General features: G+C 39.1%; 2 protein-coding genes across 10 annotated transcripts in view; one reads left to right on the forward strand and one right to left on the reverse strand.

The window, feature by feature from the left end:
- The window catches only part of LOC137286631 (uncharacterized), a 30,683-nt gene extending 15,669 nt beyond the window's left edge, over positions 1-15,014 (reverse strand). The window contains exons 1-7 of the mRNA XM_067818585.1: positions 14,552-15,014; positions 12,814-12,900; positions 11,378-11,455; positions 9,742-9,876; positions 6,067-6,226; positions 4,894-5,194; positions 4,628-4,742 (exon numbers count right to left, since the gene is read on the reverse strand). Of these exons, the coding sequence (XP_067674686.1) occupies positions 4,628-4,742; positions 4,894-5,194; positions 6,067-6,226; positions 9,742-9,876; positions 11,378-11,455; positions 12,814-12,900; positions 14,552-14,642 (967 nt within the window). The 5' untranslated portion in view covers positions 14,643-15,014. The remainder of the gene's footprint in view (positions 1-4,627; positions 4,743-4,893; positions 5,195-6,066; positions 6,227-9,741; positions 9,877-11,377; positions 11,456-12,813; positions 12,901-14,551) is intronic.
- Positions 14,729-25,965, forward strand: part of LOC137286634 (uncharacterized) — a 95,834-nt gene continuing 84,597 nt past the window's right edge. The window contains exons 1-5 of one of the 9 annotated variants that reach the window (XM_067818594.1): positions 14,729-15,269; positions 23,949-24,070; positions 24,237-24,516; positions 25,030-25,212; positions 25,675-25,888. In XM_067818594.1, the coding sequence (XP_067674695.1) occupies positions 23,972-24,070; positions 24,237-24,516; positions 25,030-25,212; positions 25,675-25,888 (776 nt within the window). In that variant the 5' untranslated portion in view covers positions 14,729-15,269; positions 23,949-23,971. Of the gene's footprint in view, positions 15,270-17,684; positions 17,974-22,898; positions 22,984-23,948; positions 24,071-24,236; positions 24,517-25,029; positions 25,213-25,674; positions 25,889-25,965 lie in introns of those variants that run through there. The other 8 variants (XM_067818600.1, XM_067818595.1, XM_067818591.1 and 5 more) reach the window with 8 other exon arrangements.

Below are 25,965 nucleotides of genomic sequence, written 5' to 3' on the forward strand. Positions count from 1 at the left end.
GGATCGTGATGGATGTACATGGTATTTTATCATCTTACATGAGGCTAGATAATGAGTCATAGGACTGAATCATGTTGTTGCAGGATGTGAAATAATGTAATTTTCTGAATAAAATTGATATTTTATACTTATCTTGACTCATGCTTAATTGCTTATCTCCTCTTCCTGGCGAAGGTAGTGGAACAGTTGAAATCCCTTGAAATTCCCTTCTAAAAGAAGCTGAGGTAAAATTCACACTCACCCATATATTACCTCCCCTCACATGCACATGGTCAGCTGACCGCCATGATACTTCAATTCTCTCCTATAATCGCCCGACACGCAAATATGAGAATTCTGCGTGTCTGTGAGGGGAGGCTGTGAGGGCTTTCGCTACGAGTCAGGATAAGCATAAAATATCAATTTTACTCAGAAAATTACATATTTTTCCTTATCCTGACTCGTGCTTCATTGCTTGGGTCAGACCAAGCTGGATTCTGCTGTCTGTTCCAAATTACGTCCAATAATTTCCCCCCAAATGGGAACTTGTAACGACGATAATTCAGTCCTAGTCTTCTAATATTCATTGTAGATTTTGGGGGAATCACATCCAGTCGAACTTGTCTTCCATAGAAGGCTTTGTTGACATGATGGCACATGATGACACCAAAAGTAGCTAGCGTCCTGCTAGTTTCTGATGCAACTAAATGTCAAGACATAGCAATCGAGATTAGTTGCGACCTTTCTTCATGTTCACATATCTTCATAATGAATACAAGGTCCTAATCACTCATGCTAGTCTGTTCAAGATGTGTGCATAGACTTTCCACCAAAAATACTCCGCAGAGCATCTGTTTTTCACAAGTCACGTGATAAACCAGGTGAGTTAAGTCAACATCGCCAGGGAACTGTTAGTTGCTGAGCAATGACAACTGGTCCAAACTGATGAATGCCAGTGACGTCCGCCGTGGCTATGTCTTGCAGGTAATGGTTGGCAAACACTGTGTTTGACTTCCAAAAACAGCCTTCCATAGTAGTAGATAGCGATAGTAGATACCAATTCCCATGTAGCGCTAGTGTGCAGGCTAGGGCTGATACTTCATGTGGATTAGAATCTCGCGGCTTGTCTAATCCTGCTGCTTTATATGTTTTAAGTATAACAGTTCTAATCCACACTGAGATAGTGTTGCAGGATACTTCCATGGGTGTCTCAGTAGATATAGGGATAAACAGGATTTCTGTAAGGCTAAGGTGACTGTTTTCGCTGCTCTCACCGAATATCCTCTGCGTTTCAAACATGTCTTACTACGGTCCATACATGAAGACGAAATAATGCTGGTTGGCCGTGCATTTGCTTTGAGCAGCGGTGGAAGAGAAGATTCATCCACTCTGGTAACTGTAGTGTTGGTTGTCCTAGCTCTTCTATAAGCATGATAAGTGTTGGAAAGCAATCTCTCATTGGCCGGTAGGGCGCGACCAAAATCAGTTGTAACCTCTTCCTTTGTCTGATTTTCTCGATGACTTTGTGGTGGATGGCATGAATGACCGCTTTCATTTCCTGCTAGTTGATGTGAAGAGCCTGTTCCTCTTCGTTCCAGATTCCTGCTGCTACCTTGTTTCCTAGATGAGCTCCCCATCCTTGTAGAGATGCGTCTACATAGAGGTGGGTGTTGAATACCGGCTTTAACACATAGGTTCCTGTGCAGACATTTGATCGGCGAGTCCACCACATCAGAAAAGGCTTCAGGCTCTCTGGGAGCAGAATCTGTCCTCTGTTGTTGAGATGAAGATTCAAGAATTGTTGTAAGGGACGCAACTGCAGTCTTCCTCTTCTGGTCATATCTTGCACTGACGTGAGCAGACCTAGTAGACACTGCCATTGTCGAAGTGTTAACAGAGAGAGTAGACCTTGCATTATCATATCTTGAATCCTGATCCACCGGTCCTCCGGAACTACAATCTGATTCAATGTAGTGATGAAATAAATCCCGAGTAATCTGATATCTTGTTGAGGTTCCAGTTTCGACTTTGGGTGATTTTCTGACCAACCCAGTTGTGTTAGTAGCCTGATTGTGAAGTCAAATAAAAGTCTGAGCTGACTTTTCCGTTGATGCGCTTGTATGCCGTTGTCCAGATAAAAACCACTGCATAGCCCCCTGAGGTGTAGATAATTGACGATGGGTTTGGTTATCCATGTAAATAGCCATAGGGCCAAAGATATTCCAAACGGTAATTGGTAATGCTGGCCGTTGAAAAGGAAGCGCAGATATTTCCTGGATTCTCGATGTATCTGCTGGATTGTAGATCTATGCTGGCTAGATAATCTGTTGGTCAGATGAGGAGTCTTAGTTGAGGAAGATGTAACACCATGGAATGTTTTGGCTTCCGTAGAAATGTTTTGTTGAATTCCTTCATGTTGTAAATGGGCTGGAATTTCTCTCTGTGGAGAGACTCTGTGACTGTATTACTTCTACTGCTCCCTTCTGCAACAGTTTTGATATAGCATCGGTCAACTTGTCTAGGTGATTGCCTGTGTAGATGATGGGAGTTGGTAGTTTTGTGAGCGGAGGTGTAATCTTGTAGCCGTCTCGTAGAATATTCATGACATAGTTGTCATTGAGGATTCCCCAATTTTGCCAGTAGAGATGAAGACGTCCACCTACTTGAGACGGTCGTACGGGAACGGTTGGGGGTGGAAGCATTTATTCCCTCCACCGCCCCTATATGATCTTCATGACGTCTGAGAGCATTATTTCCTCCAAGGGGCGATGAAAGGAAGAAGACGATTTCTCCCCTCGATCGTTGAATTTCTTGTCCCTCGCTCTTTGAACCCTGGTGAACTTGGACTTGTTTGTGTAACGCTGATTTGTCTGTGTAAGGACAGAAGTCAAAGTGTCGATGAATTTTATCGTCATAACTTCCCTTAAATCTTGACTAACTGATCCTGCTACCTCTTCACTCCTTCCGTCAAACACAGTAGGTGCAGACAATGGGGCTTGATACAAAGACTTTGTGAAGTTCTCACTCCATGGTGCGGCAGACAGGAGCCCCTGTCTCCGAAGTAGATTAATACTCACAGCAGTAAAGGATAGATGTTTGGGCATAAACTGTTGATCCCTCTTCTGTGTAATAAGTGCAGACAGGATCATCCTCTCTTTCTCATTGCTGAAGTTTGTGACGAGAAATCTCGTTGATGGCTCTAGATCCAGCTAATCCGAAGAAAGTTTGCCTCGTAGCAGTGTCAAGTAGCGCCAGTCTCTTGTCTTCTACTTTTTAAAATCTGCTGCGAACTGATGATACCTTTATAACATTCCTCTTCATCAGGTGCTCTGATAAATGGCTCCATGTGATGAAGAGGGAAATGATGTGCGCTAAAAGGCAGCACATGCTGCTGTTAAAACTTGGTTGCTGATCTAAATACTGTAGACAAAGTCTCAGGGATCATAGATACAGGAACTATCGGTGGGAACGTTAACGTATCAATGTCATCATTCTTCATTTTATACGTGTTGAATTCATTGGAATCCTTAGATGGTGAAACAAGGTTTAAGCCATCCGTGATCCATGATGTGACTTCTGAGTCCAAAAATAGGGCTTCCTCCAGTGACAAATCATGAGTAAGATGAATTCATAGATTGCTGATGATCCCAACTGTGTGAGTCTAAGTCCAAAGGGGAGGATGACTGCATACGGCGTCTTCTATGAATAGGGGAGACTGAAGGAGACCTTCTCCGTTGACGAGTCCATCCACAAGTGCACTCACGCGAGCGCTTGAGTTGTCTACAATGCCCGAGATTGCAGCCCACATCTGCGATGTCTGTTGTAGATGAAAAGGATTCTAAGGCGTTGATGATGCCGTCGGTGTCGATCTAGTTGCCGATGTCCGTTGACTGCGTCTTCACTCCGTATCATCAACGGAGACTCGTAAAAAAATTGACATTCCTCTAAGGGGGATGATCTCTTCCCTGAATGATTTCTTCATCAAAGAGGGATGATTCTGCGATGATCTTACAGTCGAAGATTTCGACTTTGATGACTCAGATTTCTTGGCCTGCGAGTCTTGGGAGGGTACTTGCCTGACCCTGGACACAACCTCAGAGATATGGCTGGCAATATCGGTGGAATGAATCTCAGCATCAATAATTAAACGGTTTCCCGATTTTATTTCACCAGACTTAGACATGGCTAATGTGAGCCAACATCGTTTATCTCTAGCACATCTGTGAACAGACCATAAATAGACTAAGAATTCTGCTTCAGACAAATTAATACAAAATTTACGAGTATGAGCAGAACATAAAGGTTTACATGCCGGGTAAAGTAAACGCAGGTCAACCGCAGACAGCCGCAACCTGCACTGAAAATATGTGTTAGAAAAGGCACAATCATCACAAATTTGCATAATAACAATATATATAAGCCAAAAATCACATACAACACAAATTTAGTTAGAAAAATCAAAAGAATGAAAGACTTGTCGCCGCATATTGCCGTATCGCCTCGTCGGGCGATAGAGAGTGAAGTATCATGGCGGTCAGCTGACCATGTGCAAGGGAGGGGAGGTAATACATGGGTGAGTGTGAATTTTACTTCCGCTTCTTTTAGAACAAGGATAAGGAAAAATTTGTAAAATCCTCCAAAGACTTACTTGGCAACAGTTTGATAATTTGTCGCATTTCTTCTTCAAATCCCAAATCCAGTATTCGATCAGCTTCATCAATGATGAGGCACTGAAGGTTCTTGAACATGAAATCTGGAGTGTTCTGAAACACAATTAACTTCACTTCAAATATCATGGCCAACATTTGCACTTCCCAATTGTTAACCTGGCAACTGCTAAAGTTGGGTGCCTGACACACATCTCCCACGAGGAGTGTTTGACATGAGCGCTACAATAAGCACATGCATACTCACCTGAAGATGGTCAAGTAGGCGTCCTGGGGTGGCTACCAATATGTTGATTCCCTTCACCAATTTCTTCGCCTCCTGTTTACGATCTGTGCCCCCCATAATGAGTCCATAGGTGTGGCAGTGGTACTTCAACAGCTCCTTGAGCACCCCAAATGTCTGCATGGACAATTCCCGAGTTGGTGAGATAATGATGCACCCAGTTCCATTGCGAGGCATGAACTTGAGTTTGTACATCAAGTCAACAGCAGGAATAAGGAACGCCAGTGTTTTGCCGCTTCCAGTCTTCGCAGCTCCCATGAGATCCCTGCAAGTGTAACAATTTATTAAATAAACTTGTGAGGTTCATGATCTGTGCAGTTGAAGCAGCTGGGTCCACTGTAAGAGGGACCAAATTGTGCAGAATCGCAAGCCTGACACTGGGAAGTATGAAAATAGGTTTGAATACAATAGGGGTTGATGCCCTATATCCCGATATCAAATTTTCAAGATTAGGCTCGTGGTGACATGTTCGCCTCCCCTTGCTGCCACCTTTGATGTTATTTATGCAATTTCAGGATGCTATGGTTGCCGTTTTTGGATGCTGTGACTACCGTTTTGTGAGCTCGAGCGCTTTTGTAGCTGACACGCGAGTTTTGTTTCATTTCAAACTATTAGTTTTCCATTACAGAGCATTTGTTTCGGTTTAAGAGGCTATTGTTGCAATTTTTTGTGATTTTTTGTTTCGTTTTGGTGTATATAACTTTTCATGAGTTCAGTTTTGAAGATTTGTTCACCGTTTATATGGTAGGCCTGTAGACTTAACCCTGTACCCTATATATGTAATTCTTAGCTGCTCAACCTTATCAACACACGATACTGGAGGAGAGTTGTGAACATGATACACAATGAAGGACAAAAACAAGTTCTACGGATAGTCAATTTCTTTTATGGAAATGTTTTAGCATAAGTACTAAGTGACTTGCTTGATAAGGACGTCAGTACCTATGCTGAAACATCTCATTCATTGCAATAACGAAGTTGATTATCCACAGAACTTGTTTAGATCTTTACAACTTCTGTAATGGCTCTCAAAGAAGATATTATACACAATATTCGCATAGTACATAGTCAAACACTGAACACAGAAACATGCGGTTTGCTCTGAGTCTAGAAGACATAATGACCAGCAGATCTTACCTGCCTTCCAGTAAATGTGGAATGGACTTGGCCTGGATCTCAGTCATGTGGCTGAAACCCATATCTTCTATTCCTTTCAAAGTGTTTTCAGCCACTTTGCCCTTCAGACTTGCAAATGACAAGTCAGACACTATGCCAGCTCCAACACTGCTTCCTGGCACTGAAATGGGTGATAACAACAGTTACACACTTCCTGAGACCATCCTTGATGACTGTTGACAGATCACTACATTCTGTATCGCACCTAATTTTATGTGGAATGGAAAATTATTATTGAATAAAAATATGAATGTTGCATCTGGTTCATGGGAGTTGAGCTTCATAAATTGAAAAATTGTCTGTTAATGCCACATGTGGTGGGCAAACTCAAGTTTAACAATGTCTGTCAGAGTTAATGAGTACATGCTGCTTTTCCTTAAACAGCATTAGAAATAAGTATAGAAGTGAGCACAGTTCACATATCCCTGCTTCCCACTTTGGGACATGGAAATGACTGATATTGGAAATTTTAGCTAAAAATTCTATATTTATATATGTTTTTGTTGTTGTTTCCATGAAAACATGACTTGGTGCAAAATGTGTTTGATGGTTACCTGGCCACAGCATACCACCGAAACTATACATGTTAGGTTCACAAAACTTCATACATGACCCACAGATATGCCACAAGCTATTTATTTGCAAAATTTGATTACTGAAAGTGAGACACTACCTTCTCACTTTTTGTGTCTTTCTTTGTGTCATATGTACCATTATGTGGTTTACTCTCTGCATCTACACTAAGCAAAAGGATGCAGTTTGGCGGGGAATTAATGCCACCACAACATGATTTTATCAGGAGACAACAGTGATCTGGCACCCACGTAGTGATACATTCACATACAGGTGGTGAAACGGCATCAACGGCTCTAAACAAACACTGCCGCAAACATTCGATTCTTGCATCCACCATAATAGATGAGAATGAAGCTTCCTGAGTAACATGATCAATGCAGACAGGTCGCCCTTCCTGATATGAGGAGCAAGAAACATTTGCAAGGGTCAAAGCTGAAGTTGACCCTGAAAGTGGGAGCCTGAGCAGACGACAGTAACCCCAAAAGCTCCTGCCATTGCTGGAGCGTCCTGGGCTGAGACAAGGCAAGGGGAATCAGACGTAACATCTTATCAAACCTCCCTCTGCACAAAAAGTTTGCGGACCTCAGTGTCGAATATCGCCCTGATGACCTGCAGACGGCGTGCAGGGATCAGTTCCGACTTCTTTAGATTCACCAACCAGCCTAACTGGCGAAGAAGCCGCATCGCAAACTCCAGTGAAGTAGCAGAATGCTAGCGTTGTTCCGAGTCTGGATGCAATTGGCCCCTGCGATGCAGTAATTTGGTGATCGGCCTTGTGACCCGTGTGAATAGCCACAGGGTCTTTCAAAATCGCCAGATTTCATGATAAAAGTAGACAATGTATCATCCGAAGACACTGTAATTGTAGTTTGTCAGTGATCCACACAAGCAGTGAGGACGTATCAACTGCATCAAAACTTCCATCAGAACTCAAAGAACCATCTGACGACGGAGATGGTGAGATGGTGTAGCCGATCGCCGAAGTCTAGCCAACTCACGAGACGCTGTAGTCTGTAACGTGGTTACAGGCAACGGATCCTGAAGCTGAAGCGCCGCAATACAAAATCATCAAAGTCCATGGGCTGTGATGTAACTGCTTCCAATCCTGGAACCCATGAAACTGGTAAGCTAGGCACAGCAGTTGAAACCGGTACACCATACATTGTGAAATGCCACATTGATTCAAGAGGTTGAGCGAACGCCACATTATGTGGTTGAAACGTTCCCTATGAATCGAATCACTACCACGCAGAAGATGGGATAACTTTCTCAAAACAATTCCCTTCGTCTACCTCACACACTCTGGGATGTCACAATCTCAAGTAGACGATCAAAGCACATTCGAAAAGAATGCCGATCAATCTGCTGAATCAACAAGTGATCCGGAATTGTAACGACCGACATCGGGTGGGAAACAACCGGTGGTTGAGAAAGCACTACCGTATGTGGTGGGGACGAAACTATGCTAGCATCCCTTAAACTCCCCGAAGTCGGCAAACGAAATAACTGCCCGAGATCTTAAGATAAGAATCAGATGCCTCCTGTAAAAAGTCTTCATTTGTTGACCAAGATGCAGAACGCCGTGCCACCAACTTAGGGCGATCTTTTTGTTTGCCTTCTTAGATGAAGAACCATCTTCTGCCCTGCGCCTATCTCTATCTGACGTCCTCCTCTTATTCACCCGCTGGTACATATCATATTCATCGTCATCTAATCCCATACACAAACTACATCTAGATGACCTCTCAAACAAGCCAATACAGTCGACACAAGAATTGTGCAGATCTGCTGACGAAAAGTTGCAGTTACATTCACCACAACGCTTGCGTTTTTTAGCAGTTTTCTTCTCTTTAGGAACACCCATCGTAAATCGCTAAATCAAGCAATCAATTCTCTCGCAAAACAACATGTCCAGTTTGTGGTGTGTCAACCACATAATGGTAAACCACATAATGGTACATATGACACAAAGAAAGACACGAAAAGTGAGAAGGTAGTGTCACACTTTCAGTAATCAAATTTTGCAAATAAATAGCTTATGGCATATCTGTCGGTCATGTATTAAGTTTTGTGAACCTAACATGTATAGTTTTGGTGGTATGCTGTGGCCAGGTAACCATCAAACACATTTTGCACCAAGTCATATTTTCATGGAAACAACAACAAAAACAAACAAACAAAATCTGAAAAAGATTCAAAAGGCACATCTATGGGTAATGATTAACGTGTGTGTGAATTTTGGTGAACCAAGCATGTAAACTTTAAGAGATATGTTCTGGACAAAACCATCAAACACATTTGGCCCTAAGTCTTGATTCCATGGTAACAGCACAAAAACACAATTCTGGAAAAAACTTCAAAATAGTAAAAGGCACATCTATGAGTAATGATTACCTGTGTGTGAAGTTTGGTAACATAGCATGTAAACTTTAAGAGATATGCTCCGAACAAAGTTTCAGGATAGATGGACAGATGGACGGATGGAATAAACATTATATACCCCACATTATTTTGTAGCTGGGGCATAATAATGCAACTGTTTGTGGCAATAACTAGGATGAAGTAATATTACTCTCCCTCAATGTATAACTTGAAATTCTGTGTCAAAAAAAGTGATGATCTATTCTACTGGAAATGGGCATAGGAACACATGAAAGTACTACAAGTGTTCCTGTATTATTTATCAGGTTTCATTGCATTGCATGGTCGGTGAAAACCTGGGAATAAATAAAGAAACACTTGTATTTCTGCTTAGGCCCTGGTGTGAAGTTTCTTCATGTTGAATCTGCTTGAAACTGATTCCTGTCAACTACCTCATACTTAGAGAGAAGTATCAGTTTGACCATATTCATACTGATGGACCTGTTCCCGTTTAAACTGCATTCAATGAAGGACTCACACTGAAACCTATTTTGGTAAACTTTTAGTGAAACCGAAAATGACAGCGAGTAGGGGGCCGGTGGAAATCGGGGCTGGTGGAAATGTAAATCAGGGAATGGGCTCTATAGGTTTGCAGAAATATTTGACCTTAATCAAAACGGCAAATCTTTTCATTCTTACATTGTGATATTTCCATTGTGTGAACAGAGTTGTCACCCTGGTCTTCTCCTGAGGTGCTTGAACTGTCATCATCAGTATCTGTATTGACTTCATCATCACTGACGTCAGCAGGTGTACAGATCTTCTTGGCTGCTTCTGGTGGAAGGAAATATTGCATGTTGTTCATCTAAATTAAATAAAAACACACTGTAGCTCACCTCTCTTCTTGCAAAGTTGCTGAAGTCAACATCCAGACAAAACACAACTAAAATACTGTGTTCAGCATCTCTACTGATGATTAAGATGACAATGTCAAGCATAATCCAGGAAAAGAATTACCTGAATGTTTATTAGTCATCAACAAATGAAGGAAGATGTTATATTCTGGTGTTGGCCTCCTGGCAAAAGTACCAACAGTTTGATGGCCAGTCAGCAGTTTAACATCATTTTCTTACATTTACCAGCTTTACTGCTAGTTTACCCTTATCTGGATAACGACTGACTTTCTGCAAAAAGGTGTGATATCATCGCAACAGTCTTTGTGACAGTATTACATATCTTCCAGAATTTTAACATAATTGATTAATGTTGAGTGAGAACTAAGTTGTAACAGGTAGCCAAAACCTCTGACCTTTGTCAAAAAGCACCTTGTCAAAAGTATATGTCTTGTAGAGAGGCTAAATAGAAGCTTCCAGTTGCTTAGTCATGCTTATGTTGAACCACTTAGCTTTTGAGAAAAGGCACACTTGAAGCACCCATATGATATGGCTTTTTGGTTTAAACTTACTTTATCTTGCCATGTAAATCTAATGATTCAACAAATTTCTTATCAATTTTAATCGAAGTAAAACAGAGATAAAAACATTCTGTCCGTCTCATTTTCAACAATGTACTTAGAAATATATCAAGAATATGCAAGCACATATAAATATTCAAACAGTGTAAATGCTGATGTAAGGATTCACTCACATCATTAGGATATGATGACACACAATCAAGCAAGCCACTGATCATCCAAGTACTGAGTAGCTTCAAAGAAATAACTACTTACAAGCCCTGAGGAAAATGATTTTGTTTACTAGGGAATAGTTTCCTTAGTGTAACTTGTTTGCTTGGGTTAATATTAAAACCTGAGAATGTATGGAAAGTGCATAAAGACACTCGTTACATCCAGTGTTATTATGGTGTTCTCAATAAAAATGTTAGCTGCATGCCATTTTTGGTGTTGCCAAATCATCTATATTCTTATTTTGATCCATAATATGAAAAGAGGTTTTTTGAATAACTATTACTTCAGCACAAATGGAAAACATTTTATTGACTCTTGTGACCTTAACTTAATAACAACAAGTGAAGAAAACACAAAACCAAAGAGTCCAGCTTGTGTACATAAAGGTCAAACAGAAACTAAAGAAACCACTTCTCACAACTACCTGTATCACAACCCTGATCCACAGGCTATTGTGGACGTCCATGATCATTGAGACATTGCAAGAAAATATTGTCGGTATTTTTCTCAATTTGAACAAATACTTTCTTGGCATTTGTGCCAGGGGCCCTGATGTTCACATATGACGACAAAGCTCAAGATCAAGATATTTTTAAATACATGCTGAAAAAATACTTGCAAACTTGTTCAATCCAAAAACCAACTCACCTGCTCCTTTGATCTCGAGAGGTTTGGATGGTTTTCTCTTTCTGCCAGCACCATCAGCTTGTCTTGTTATCTCTTTACCTGAAAACAGGGGTCAGACTCATCAAAACAATGGCCACAGTGTCTGTTCAATGTCTGTGATGTAATTGGTTGTGTTACTGATTACCTCACTACTGTATCACCATGGCAGTCCAAAATGGATTGGACTCGTGAAGATACATGTTAAAATCTTCAGCAGCCAGTGCGAATCAAACTAGGACTGACCGTGCTTGTTGTAAGAGGTAATTAACACAATGGTTAGGTTAGGCTAGTCACTAAACTGTCTGATCCAGAGCCACTTTCATACTGACTGACAATATCTGTATAATACAAACCTTAGTGACTCAGAATATTGCACTGTCACCAATAATGCCATTATCAAATGTTGACAACCGATTAGTTGTTTGCTCTTGAGAAATATTGCAAGTTAGTCACTCATACACTTAGTGCAAAATGAGATGTTTACACTTGCAACAGTCAGTAAAGATATCTGTTTCACTTTCAAACAATGAAGTGCAAGTACCACAGACATGTCAAGGGTCAACTACAACAACTACCAAGAGACTTACAGTGAGACACTTCACCAGTAGACCAGCTGAGCAAGTGGACCAAGCATAATTACAGTGGAAGCCCTCAAAACCAGCATCCCTCCATTCCAGCATGCTCTCAATATGGGCACTAGAACTTGGTCGCGGCAGAAGCTAGTTAATATATGATCATTTGCAAGCCCTCTACTTCAGTGTCAGCCCACTTGGCACAATGAAGACGCACCATTTGACACTTTGTACACTACTTAACGCTCACAAAACCAGCATCCACTATCTTGGCTCTCATGTTGACTGGATTACAGTTAAGTACAGTTGTTATGTTAAGCATAAGTAGGCAGGGTAAATTCGTGGGCGGCATGTGTCACTTGGCAAATTAAATCAATTGGCGTCTCCCAGTTTGTCAGTCCCTCACTGTGTCACGATGGCTTGATGACGGTCGCTGAGAACATTGCTCTTGAGACAAAAGCAAAGAAACAGCAAGTAAAGCCTCCTGACTTTGTATTAGTTTTTAAAGCCCTAAATTATATACATGTATACTTGTGTTGTACTTTTTAATGTCATCTTTACTGATGAATAAAAAATATGATGAATATCAACACGCTGTTGAATTGTATTTTATGGCATATGGAATATCATTCTCAGGTTGAAAAGGAAAAAGTTCGCTAAACCGGTACACTCGCTTTACCAGCATATTTTGACAGCCCTAACGCATGCCAGTTTAGAGAACTTGCACTGTACACAGTTGTATTAACATGAAAACATCGAGCTGGAGTTCAGCAATAATTATGACGTCCTTTTTAATGTTCTACAGTTTGAAGACATTCATGATGACTATTTCTCCCCTACTGTTACCTGAATCCTCTATCTCACTACCCGTCGTCAGATCAACAGCCAGTCTTTTCTGTATTTTGGCCTCAAGTTTCTTCAATGTCTTCAACTCTAGTAAACAAAACAGGAAGAAATCAAGTAGTTGTCACAAATGTAATAATGACATTCCCTGTCAACATGAATTGGTTGAAATGAAATTGAGAAATTATTTTACAACAAATAAATCTGTTAGTATATATACTAAGTTATACAACTATAAGCAGTAGGGTTGTGCAGTATTACTGGTAAATTGCATTATTACCCACATGGTGAATGTATGGGTAGCTGCATACCAGCCTCATACATCACATGCAGGGACTGTGAAAGAGAACTTTGACAATGGGCCATTTTCAGGAATATTAGCCATTTCCTGAATTTTGTATGGGCCACTGAACTTGTATCAATAGCAAACTTCCTAATTTCAATGGGCCATTTTTCATTCCAATGTCACATGAGTGTCATATCGCATTGACCTGTGTTGTAACGATTTGACCTGAGATTCTAATGATTTGATGGGAAAACCATTGGCCTCTCAATTTAGATCACTATTATTTCATTCATAACAAACATGTAAATTCATTTATTATACAACATTGTGGCAATGTAAACACTGCAAACACTGTTGCTGATAAATTGTGAGTCGAAGTGTGACTGAAAAACAAACATAATGTTTCCACCAGTGATGTTAGCCATGTGAAGCAACTGCAAACCAAGAAACAGGGTGCTACAAAGCAGTTTACTGCAGGCAGCTGTACAAGGCGATAACTGAAATGCATCGTGACATCAGTTACCATGGGGCAGGTATAGTAACATCATTACAGTGTGATGTCATGCAAAAAGTATACAACAGTATAAAATTCTTCTGCAACATCTTCATGGAACCGGTTGCAGTTCGAAACCTAAAATTAACAAAAATATGCTACTTTGTCAATTTAGTGCATGTAAGATATGGATAATAAATAAAATACCACACATTGTCTCATTACAAATGAATTATATAAAACTTTTGACCTCCTTATGGTATCTGGCCACATGAAAGCTTGGTCAGATACCACAGGAAGGTCAAGAGTTTTGTATAAATTGTATGTACTGATATCTTCCATAGTATTCTCTCTAAATGCTTTTCAAACGACACTTATTGCAATATATTTTTTGGCAACTTTTATTGGGTAAAGATCATATTTGAAGTTTTTGTGATTATCATTATGGTTTAAATTAAAATGTACACACACTTTCATTCACAACAGATGTTTTTCAACAACAAAACTGCATACTGTAACAGGGATTTGGAAAGAGAACTTTGCCAATGGGCCATTTTCAGGATTATTAACCATTTCATGAATTGTGAATAGGCCACTGCCCTTGTATCAATAGTAAACTTCCAAATTTCAATGGGACATTTTTCATTCTAATATGCAAACATAAGATATATGTTTATGGACATGTAATGTAGAAAATAGGATGGACATGCACAAGTAGTATCACTCACTGTCAAACAATATCGTGATATGCAATTTATCTGCCAACGTCCCAGCTCTTACATGCACTCATTGTTGGAAGCCAAAAAGAGTAGAAATATCTTAAACGATCTCGCCTATTTGAAACATAGTAATTACCATGAAATGTTGTGTTCGCTGTAAGAAAGTGGGTTTACTGTATTTGGGACTTATTTCAACACCGCTCACGTGAGACATACCTAACCTCATAAAATCACAAAGATTACCTTTCACATCTAGACGCCCACCCTTAATCAATGATTGAATTTGTTTCAGCTTTTTCTTGTCTTTAAGTTGACTGTCATCGTGTTGTGCCATCTTCTTGCCAACACGTGTTTAAACGTACTGGCCTTTATTCAAGTCCAGCAATAGTCCAGTCCAAAACGGTCTCAGAACTGTTGATCAAAACGGCCCATATCGTGCAGCAGTGGGTTGACTTGCACAAAACAGTGGAAGCGTTACGACTACCGTAAACTCACATGTACACCCCAATGGACTACAGTAGTCAAATACACTTCCCTTAGAGGGGACCAATCATACTGCCTACACTGATGTACATGTCAGTACACAGTCTAACATCAGTTGTATTCTTCCTGTGAATGTCATTTCCACCTTATTAGTGGTGTTTCTGAAATATCATTATTCAGCTGATTTTAACCACGCCTGTGCTATCACTGTTTCCAACTGGGCCACCGGTCAGCTCAGCTGCTCTCATTCGTTGGGCAGTCATACTCACGAGGTCTCTTCCTCATATGACATTGGTACAACAGACAACATACAGTGTGTTCACATGAACATGTGTTAGTTACCTTGATGTATCCAACATTTCCAGACAAACAATGTGTACTAATTATAACAGTGTAATGTACAATGTACATACTGACGCATACAGTGTTCCCAGAAATGATTGAGGAAGATGTTTCGCCAAATATTAGAGACATGTAGGTATGTATATCAACTATAGATGTTTTACTTACATGAGTATGTTGAGTTATGATTCTCTCACAGTATAAGTATATTTTCAATACTTTGTGTGACCTCCTTGCCTTGCCATGCATGACTAATCAAAGTTTGTAGGGGATTGTGTGGCAGCCAATCCCAACATTCCACCACTTCTCTCTTCGTATCCTCAGTATTTCTAAGTCCTTTCTGGTTTATTCTGTTCTCCATTAGATGTCAACGCATCACTTTTTCATCTAATTTCTAGTGAAAATACACAACAGAGTCATTCCACGTGGTTATAATTTCACCCAACATGTGAAATTTTGGGCATTGGTAGATACGTTTCATAGTATCTTTAGTCTAAATTTTCACGGAAAACAACTTGACAGAACTTTCACCAGAAAGAGAAACGTTATCCCAGTCCTGATTTCCGTAAGTCCTACACCCTTCTTTGTGATTCTTTATTCAATGGTGATTTGACTTCACACAGTTAGGTCTTTATAATTCTTGTGTAAGGGTTTCAGTACATAACGGAGGACTTCCTCTGTTAAGAATCTCATTTCCGATATCCTCAACATTTTTCAATTTTCCCTACCCACAATCTCACAAAGTCAACAGTGATACATAGTATCAGGGATACTCTACAACAGGGATAGGTCACTCGCTTGTTTTCTTTACCATTTGTACTAATTAACCTCATCATGCTCCAACGCACACTGTGACTTGGCTCGTTCCCAGTGCAACTTGTGTTTAACCAGGGAGACTATATAGAGTGTATATGTTGTAGATTATCCCTGGTTTAACAGAACTTCAGCCAGTTTATTGTATCAGTCAGAATTTTACAATGAATGAATGAATTATAGTAAGAATTAAGGGCACGTATTATGTGAATGAATGAAAGAATAAATGATACACCGCGCCCTTCCCTCCCAAAACATGTTAAAGAACGCAAAAGTATTGCGAGAACATGTGTTAACATCAGCTGTCCTTTTAAAAAAATCTACTTTGAAACATTCTTGTTTACATTAATAATTTATTCAGATATCTTATTGCATGTGGGGAATTGAATGGACATTAACAAAATCTTAACTGACACTGTCACACTGCCCTCAAAAAATAAAGTGTAAAACTATCACAAAACGTTCTAAAGCATCTTTCTAGTTTTGTCAAATAATAAGATCAACAAGAAAGAAATAAGTTATGGAACTATAACCCTCAAGCATCAATGGCGAATCAGATCAGATCGGCAATATGTCATATTTTTCACACACCTCAAATACACCCTAACATTTTGTTTTAGATTATGAAACTATCACTATTACTTGCAGACACATTTCACCTGATAGTATATTCCCCTCATATGAATTAAAGGTGTATGTGAAAGATGTTTTCGAGGAAGTAACTAGGAATACTAAAACAACGGCATATAGCATTTCAATGGCAAAATGTCATATTTTTCACACATCTCAGTTACACCCTAACAATTTTGTAAGTCATAAGACTGTCACTATTACTTGCAAATACCTTTCAATTAAAGGTATGTTCTCCTTCTAAAAATTAAACGAAGCTTTTATCGGCACAATTTAGTCTATCTTCGCGGTGAATCGAATAGGGTTTCATACTACAAATCTACTGTCCTAATACGGACACTAATACCAATTATTTGACTTAACCTGAAGTGACAAAATAGTTAACCTATCTTCTACATGTATGATTTCAGTTGTTATAACAATCAGCGAACTTAATCAACTGTTGAAAATAAACGCTGCCAGCGTTTTGGCTACACTGGTTACGTAACGACCCGAGACATACGTTCAGCGGCATTTCGAGGAGTTTCTTCTCCCCATCTATATAGGCCCCCTGATAGTATTGAACTAAATCCTTGGCCTTCCAACCCCTAACTTGTGCTGAGTCCCAACTCCTGAGTCAATCTTCTTTAATTATCTCTACCAGCTAACTCTTTTACATTTTCACACCCTGTTCAAAATCATCTAGAACAAGCTTTCCTTTCTCTTCTGCCATCAACTCTGCCATGTCAACAAAGGATGCCGTCTACTACATCAGGGGAGATAACCCTTAATTTAGTATGGTTCATTCTGAAGCCAGCAAGAGTTGCCTCACGGATTGGGTACAACACTTAGGAGATAAACATCAATGCATTCCCGTGCTTCAAATACTCAATAACACCCGGAAATTGGCCAACACATGATGTTTATCTCCTAAGTGTACACCGCTGGGAATTCCGAACTCTTCTGGTGCGATATCTAGGGCTGAAGTGTGTACATTTAGGGTATGTGTACCTAACATTATATGTATCTACATAGAGGTTTTAATGAATATTACCATATTTGTCTGTTTTGATCAAAGTGACTGGTCAGTTTTGGCTCCATGCCGTTTCACTGCTATCGCTGCTTTTGTAAAGGTATTTGAAACTCCTCGTACCGTCATCGCTGTTCGACTAGCTCACAAAATCCCATGATGTGAGTGTTATGCGTTGTTATGGAGCTTGAACAAAGTTTCGGTAGCTGTCAGCTCCATACAGTGACACGGATACCCCTTGTTACTCATATGAATGTGTAATGCGCTGGAATGGAGCTTGTAACGACTGGTATTTAATATGTTTAGCTCTGTTATTTCGTGTCATACAGACGAACCCGGTCTTGTAACTACGCTTTTTGTTTGAAAATGGCGTCTGAAAATGATACAGGTAAGTCGACATTTCGAAGGTAGTTTGTATAGAGATAAGCGTCATAGAAAAGCCTGAAAACTTAACATGGTGGTCCTAGTGTTCTGTTCTAGTAGACCCGTTGTTTCTTCATCCGTTGGCAATGTTTACTCGCGCTGTAACGTGTGTAAGTGTTTTGGGGCCTACCTGTAGAATAATTTGTTTGATTGGCACTATTAGAAGCTGGTAAGTGATAAGAGGGTAAGATTCTTTATGAATAACAACTTCTTTATTGCATATGATGAGACAATAAGAGGAAGCCATTATAGTGGCTGTAGCTGTAACAAAGTATAATTGGCTGATAGGGTAATTAGTAATGGTGGCTGGTGAGCTCTAATCTGTTATTTTTATGAGTTCATTGTATGCAGTTGGGATGAGATATCCCTGATCTCTGTTGATTGAGGGCTTGTGTCTCCTGATTTGAACTGCTTCTGCCAGTTTTCTTTGCATGAAGTCCTTGTGGTTTTTGGATAATATCTCTACACTGTCCCAAATTATGCTGTGATTGGGAGTGTATTTGATGATGTGGTCGGATATGGCAGATTTCTGATCTGATTTGGTTGTAGATGATAAGTGTTCTTTGATTCTGATGTTTATGGGCCTTATTGTCTCATCATTACTACCACCCATTGTTGTTGTTGTTAATCCCCCGCCTTTGATTCGTACCTACATGTTGTTATTACTTTATCCCTGTTCATGTATATAAGTCTGTTCTGTGATGTATTACTCCACTCTTGCTTGACAACGGTCACATAATAAGGATCCATACCGAAACGTCGCATCATATGCAATAAAGAAGTTGTTATCCATAAAGAATCTTACCCTCTTACCTGTAGAATAGACCACAGCAAACTTTAAAAAAAACCTAAAGATACAACTAAAACTAAAGAAAACAAAGAAACACCCCCAAAACCTCCAAACCACGCAATAATACTCTTTTACATAATTGTCGGTGAGTAGGGTTAGGTTAATTAGTGTAAGAAGTCCTCACGTGAAGTGATGGCAATATGTGGTTGAGATGCCGTTGTCTTTTATGGGTTAGGGTTTTGTTGCGATGAAAAATAGCCTTTAGCCAAGAGTATCAACGGGGTCCATGACTTGACTGTATAGGTCAATATTCTCGAATATATGAATCACCAAAAATGAGAAACAGTGGCTTTGATTATTCCCTTTTCAATGCAGTGAGCAGCTGATGACAATGGACTTTCTCTAATCTAAATCAATTTCAGTGGTTTCACTCTTTATTTAGGAAATAAACATGCTGTGTTGGGAAATTTGATGAATATTATGCAGAACTGTTAGTCCTTAGACTTCATTTGGAACTGAACGTGTACAGCGTTTTGGAAAAATCACATAGTTGCATTTTTCAATTTTTAATAAATGTTTTGTAAGCATTGTTGATATTAGCCATGTTGGCAGTCAAGCTGTGCAACAGTGTTGTATACATGTGCAGTGAAGCATTGTGAAATCAGACGCATTTTTAAACCAAAGTGATACCGTCTGAGTTTATTGATTGACCAGTCAAATTTGAGCATTTCACGTAGCCATGGTAGAATGTAGACTAACACCTGGGCCTAGATTTTCGAAAGCTCCCTTAGCCCTAAGATAGTCATAAGTGCCATTCATGAACATTACCTTATCACTATCTTAGTGCTAAGAGAGCTTCGAAAATCTAGGTCCTGGTCTCTGTTTTTAAAGAAGGAATAAACTCAATGTTTTGGTACTCTTTTTACCACTGCATATGAAAGACTTCTGGTTAGTCATAAACGGAACACCATTTTTTTTTAAAAAAACCCTTGTGGTTAACTAATACCAAGCGCTTAAAAGTTGCTAAAAGCCGTCTGCTTCTTTCTCGGCCACAAACAAAACCACAGACAGGTTACGTAACTCTGTCGCCAGAGCCCTTCAGTGACGTCATAGAAGGAACGAATTTCAGTTAGTTGTATAGAAAATATGTAGGAAGCTCATCATTTTGCTGATTTCTCAATGTCACCAAAGACATGCTGAATTGTTGTGTTGCCGTCAATTGCTCCTTGGGGTTTGGTGATGGTGTCACTATGCACAGATTTCCACCAAACCCCGTAGTTTGTGCTTAAATTGGTTGTTTGTGTGTGTGAAGCGAGCGTTGTGGAAGCCTGTGGTATATACTAAATAGGATGGTCCGCCCCCTACCACGCTTAGAAAATGGAGTTCGAGTTTCATCGAGTTTATAAAATCCAGACTACTTACTGCACATTTCTGACCAAAAGGATTTTGCATGAATATAACGCTTTCTTTCTAAGTGACAATATTATCGTAAGTAGTATTGTATTAACCCCCACCTCGCTTCCAAGAGTGAAATTGTTATGTTATAAGCAATGTCATGTAAAATCCTAATGTCCATCAATAAAATACGTATTCTACTACCAATGAAAAGTAATTTTGATGTTGTAAGTCTTTGAAAACAAACTTGTAGCATCTATCCTCAGAAAATGGTGAAGTCACGGACTGAAGTCCGTTAGAATTATTGAGATTATGGTCTGTTTTCATCAAGTTAGAAAATCAAAACTACTTTTTACTAGTAGTTAAATATGTATTTGAATCATGACCAAAAGGAGTTTGCATGACACAACCTGTAACATAACATAAGCGAAGTTCGGGTCGAAGTGAAAATACTGCACGATGAATTTCTTCACTTGCTAAATTTACTTGGTTTGTAAACGTTCACTCACCAGTATGTAGACACTTGTCAATATACATCTTTATATTTGATCTCATAATCCTAATTAATTTATAGTCATACTTGTATGCATTTGGAAACTTAATAAAAATAAGCTATCTGCGAATGTATAACAGGAATGTAATATCTAGACATTTTATAGTTTGCCTATATGAATCATTATAAATTCGCACTCCCTAGTGTATGTTGTCTGTATCATTACACTTCACGACAAAAACAATGATTCTGTTGAAAACTATGACAACTTAATAAAACAAAATGCAAATATTAAAATTAATACAAATTAAAGTTATAGGAGCATTTTATGACGGGTTTTTACCTTGTTCGAGGAATGTATCCATCAATATCCACAAAAACGAGTGATATATAATACATCTGCAGATTTCCCAAGTGATGTGTCTTTTAACAGTCTAATATATGAAAACATGATGTATTGTTTCTGGTTTTTCACATTGCTGTATAGTTTCATTGGTCAACCAAGAAAGCATCACACCTGGCAACTAATTGCATAATGGACGTCATTCTTTTAAAAAAGTAATTTAGTTTTAGCCAATAATGAGCAATCAATGTCTTGGCGGTTAATCCTTTGAAAGAAGGGTGTTGTTCAGACACAGACATGACAGAGTATATTCAGTATAGATTAGTAAATGTACATACATAAACACTACCTTTTGACAAATCCCCATTTAAATCTGCATAAAAGTAATTAATCAATCAGCGTGTTATCAGTTAATCCTTTGATCAATCCAGATACAAGAAATGCCAAATGGGGACCATTTTCGGGTATTCTAAGTGACATTACCATTAATTATACCTGTTATAAATTCATTAACTGAGCATCAAGTGAATGATGACAAATAACGTGTAGGTTAATATAGTATACCACCTAACAATTACAACAATTACGACACCAAGTGATTTTGCCAGAATCGTCTATGAAACTCGGAAACTTAGGCAAAGCAGGAGACAAAACTAAATGATAGTAGACTGTGAGAACTTTTAGCTTTCATTTCACAACAGTTGTCACGATTTCCGGTTTGTACAAACTTGTAAACGAAATAGTTTACCCCCTGAAATATAGATAAATTCTGCATAGGCCCTCATATCTATACCTACTATTACGTCATGAAGACACGCCTCTCTGATTGGTTGAAATTTCATTTGCAGATGAGAATTGTGCACTGTTGTCAAAAGGGTAATTAAAGATCGAAATGAGCAGTTTTAATGATAGGGTTTCATTTATAACAATGTCATTGAGTGATTTGTACATTTGCACCTCATAGAATATATGTGATCTTTAAAACAATTGCTAGATGTCATTACCACATAATTGGTCGCAGCACATGCATTTGTTAATCAATATATGGTGGTCCCAAAGGGATAAAATAATCGTACAACCAAACACCTTAAGACTTCAGCAGCACATATACATCCTGTCGCTGTTGGACAATAATGGAATTCATTTATAATCATGATAATAAATCAGTGAGTCTAAGTGTAAGAACAATGCATAACTCTAAGGTCTGTAGGTCAATGGGGGTCAAAGGAGGTTTTTATGCATATCTCATTTCATGGAGTTTTAAAAATATTCAGTTTTGTAAGAAATACATATGTTTTCAGGCCTTGACAACTTGGAATATATGTTCCATCATCAAGCGTGACTTATCACACCTGGTGGTACACATACTGGGTCACCAGAGCAGAGGCAACTTTTTAACAAACTCACCTGCTTAAGATGAGACACATGCTTCTCTGTCTGGCAGGACTGAAGTGCTAGAAACTCTCAGTTCACCCATCCAAGGACTTTCCGAGCTTGACATTGTTTCTTCATCTGATTTGTGACCTGAGCTCTATGCACAGGATCACACACCACCAATTCAGTGATAACTGACCTGTTGTAGAGATCTTCCTCACCAGAAGTTGTGCTTCAAATTAAATGACTGATTCATTGTTGTTTCATACATATGCTGTTTGACTGTGAAGTGTGGTGATTTCATTTTCATGCTTGTTGGTTGTGTGTTATAAGTATTTGACTTTGAGTGATTATTACTTTATTTCTAGACCAAGATCATGTTGACTTTGGTAAATATTATTTTGCATTGATGACATGGAAATACATACCGAAACATGAGTCTCATTAAGCTATTTATATAATGACCTACTTTTCATCTGATCTGAATTTTCTCGTGGGAAAGTGAAAATAGACACCACAAACAACTCTGGTTACACTGAATGCCAATTCCTTGTTTCATAAGGAAGTGGTAATTACAAAAGTATTTTAATTTTAAACTTTAATAACACTGTATTTCTATATTTTATTGTGAAGTGTAGGCAGCATGACCTTAACTATTACCAAGAATATCCCTGTTTGATGAGGTTACAAAATGATTCACAATGCATCTGTCTCACTGGTTACACCTGTTACATGTTTTTTGTGCTTATTCAGAAAAGTAACGCACAATTAGATTGATAATGATTTAATATCAGTTCCATGCCACTCTGACCCCCTTTCTAGCGACAGAGACGAGATGTTTTGAGTTTTCCACAACAGAGCATGCTGTACAACAGAGCTCACTGTACAACAGAGCATGTTGTACAACATGTTTGCAAGGATTAGAGCTAATAGAAAGAGAGTAGTGTTGCTGCTGTATACAAGTGTTTTGATGTATCAAATCATATTGATTAATATTTATGTATCCAGTCAAAAGAATTAGTCTAAAATTCTGGACTGGTTATTGCCCTAAGTTGCGCAATAGGATGGAACCCAGTCAACAGGAAATGAGACTGTTCAGATGTTCAAGAATCCCATCACCCAATGCTCGGGCAATCAAATTATGGTATCTTACTTGTCCATGGGCTACTGGATAATTTCTGCCTGCGGTTTCAAACTGCAAATAAACTTGGATTTCATTTCGTTTGTGCTCAAAATGTACCAATTACATTTTGCAATGATAATAAAGTAGTGTTGTCTTTTTTTGCTATTTACCACTTCTCGATCAATAGTGCAGTAAACATCAACATCAAATGGCATGTTGATTGAATCTTTCTTAATTACATCATCATGATTTAATGTCACAGAAATCAGGGTAAGTGGAAAATTAGTAAGGACAAGTTTCTTTCTTAAACACAGTTCTTAAACTCTTAAACATGTGGCTTTTAAAACATTTTTGAACTCCTGCTGTTGACACTGTAATCAATGTTTTGACTTGATACTGGTAACCGTTTTCTCATGTCCCAGGACTTCCTCCTCCACTGGAAGATATGACTCACTTGTTGCAGCAGCTTCATCCAGACAGCCCTCTGACATCACCACCTCACTCCTCATCTCATCACCAGAAACACATGGTTAACACCATTCGGGTAGGTCATACAGTGACAAGTTGGTATTTGTGTCAAGCTTAGTTAGGTTTTCCTGATTCAAAGGTCTAACACAGATGATTCCTACGTTGAAAGTCCCTTTATTCACTTAGCAGATTTTTAAATATTGTCACACAAGAAGTATAGCATATGTATATCTTCACCCCAGCCTACATCATCTGCAAGGACTGATAAGTCAACAGAAAGAAAACCTAGTACCTCCACAAGCAAGGGAAAGAGTTCAGCTGCCAGAGGAGACTTTGGCGGGCTCAAGAAAGGCTTCCTGTTCGGCAGCTCTCCATCTTCAGCACGTACTACAGAACACAAGTCAGTCTCAGAGGAAGATCAGATGCCATTTATTCAAAAGAACAACTCTCAGACAAATTCCTTACATCTGCCTGAGCTGGAGCAAGCAATGAAACCAACACACCCATTATTTGACAACAAAGGTAACAATGGCCTCTACACACATACTGAAATTTTACAACCTGCTTGCTTATTAGTGGTGTTACTTCATTTAACTGATATAATCAAAGATTGGTCGCAGTGACCCAATGACCAAACAATTGATCACATTTTCTCATAATCAAACTCAGACTTACATTGACAATACTGGCCAGGGATGACTTTCTGGACAAAAACTCTCTCTCTCTCTCTCACTATTGATTGTTTCCATTTGATTTAATGTTGGACAAGTTATTTGTGAACCTTAGACACTTACTCAGTAGCTGTTCAAAGGTTACTGTTTCAACACAGTAATGAGCAGACAGTGTATACACACAGAGAGAGAGAGAAAGAGAGAGAGAGAGAGAGAGAGAGAGAGGGAGGGAGGCACAAGCTACTTCTAGTATCTTAGGCTGCTTTTTCATGTAACATCACACGATGAAACCCCAGAAAGAATTTTGGTGCTGTATTGGCCTTAAGTATTTGCAAATATACTGATATAAGTCCTTTTGTTTTAGATTTTGTTACAGATTCATTACTGGAGAAAGTCTCTAAAAATAAGGTTCTGTCTAAGCACCTTGCTGATCCTACGTTCTCCCAAGCAATCACAGAATTTCAGACCAACCCACAGGCAGCTCTCATCAAATACCAACATAACAAGGAAATCCAGCTTGTCTTCAAGGAATTCTGTGCATTGATGGGTGAGTAGCTCTCAAAGGAGACATATGTCCATGCAGAACACACTCATGGACTAATACGTGAATATAGATCTGACTGGACAACAGCTGGTTATAGTCCATGTTAATGAAGTCTAAGGCGAAGATATTTCACTAAAATTGTGACCGTGAAGGCAAGTACCTTGACACTTCAAATGTCAATGTCAATGTTTAAGGGATTTGACAGTGTAAACAGGGTGATCTGTTGTAAATAACTGATTTTGCACATTTCGAGCAATTTCTCAATCAAATTAACCATTTCCTGACATGTCTGGGTGGATCTGGAGTTGTTTCAAAAGTGAGGTGGATTAGTGTATGTGAAGTGTAAGTGAAACAACTATTTTACTATGGGCCTCTGCATAGTTAGTATGTTGATGGTCATGACAAGTGTTGGTTGATAAACTGCTGACATACATACAATGACAGAAAATGTATATTACTTGTCAGGTGATCATTTCTCAGAGCTTGGTGCAGATGGATCCAAGCATGACTCACTGCCTCAGTCTCAGCAGCAGCAGCAGCAGCAGTCACAGCCCTGTGATGAGGACATGCAGAAGATGCAGGAGATCCTGGCCAATGGCCAAGTACGAGAGATCCTCATGGACAACAAAATCCAAACCCTTCTCACACTTCTGAAAACTGATACTCAAAAAGCACAAAGGTGAACAGTGTTAATATTGTATTGGTTTACTGAAACTCATCCATATTAGTGGGATATACTGCAAGAGTAAAAGGGAA

This window comes from Haliotis asinina, chromosome 6 (genome assembly GCF_037392515.1).
Source record: "Haliotis asinina isolate JCU_RB_2024 chromosome 6, JCU_Hal_asi_v2, whole genome shotgun sequence".
Lineage (NCBI taxonomy): Eukaryota > Metazoa > Mollusca > Gastropoda > Lepetellida > Haliotidae > Haliotis > Haliotis asinina.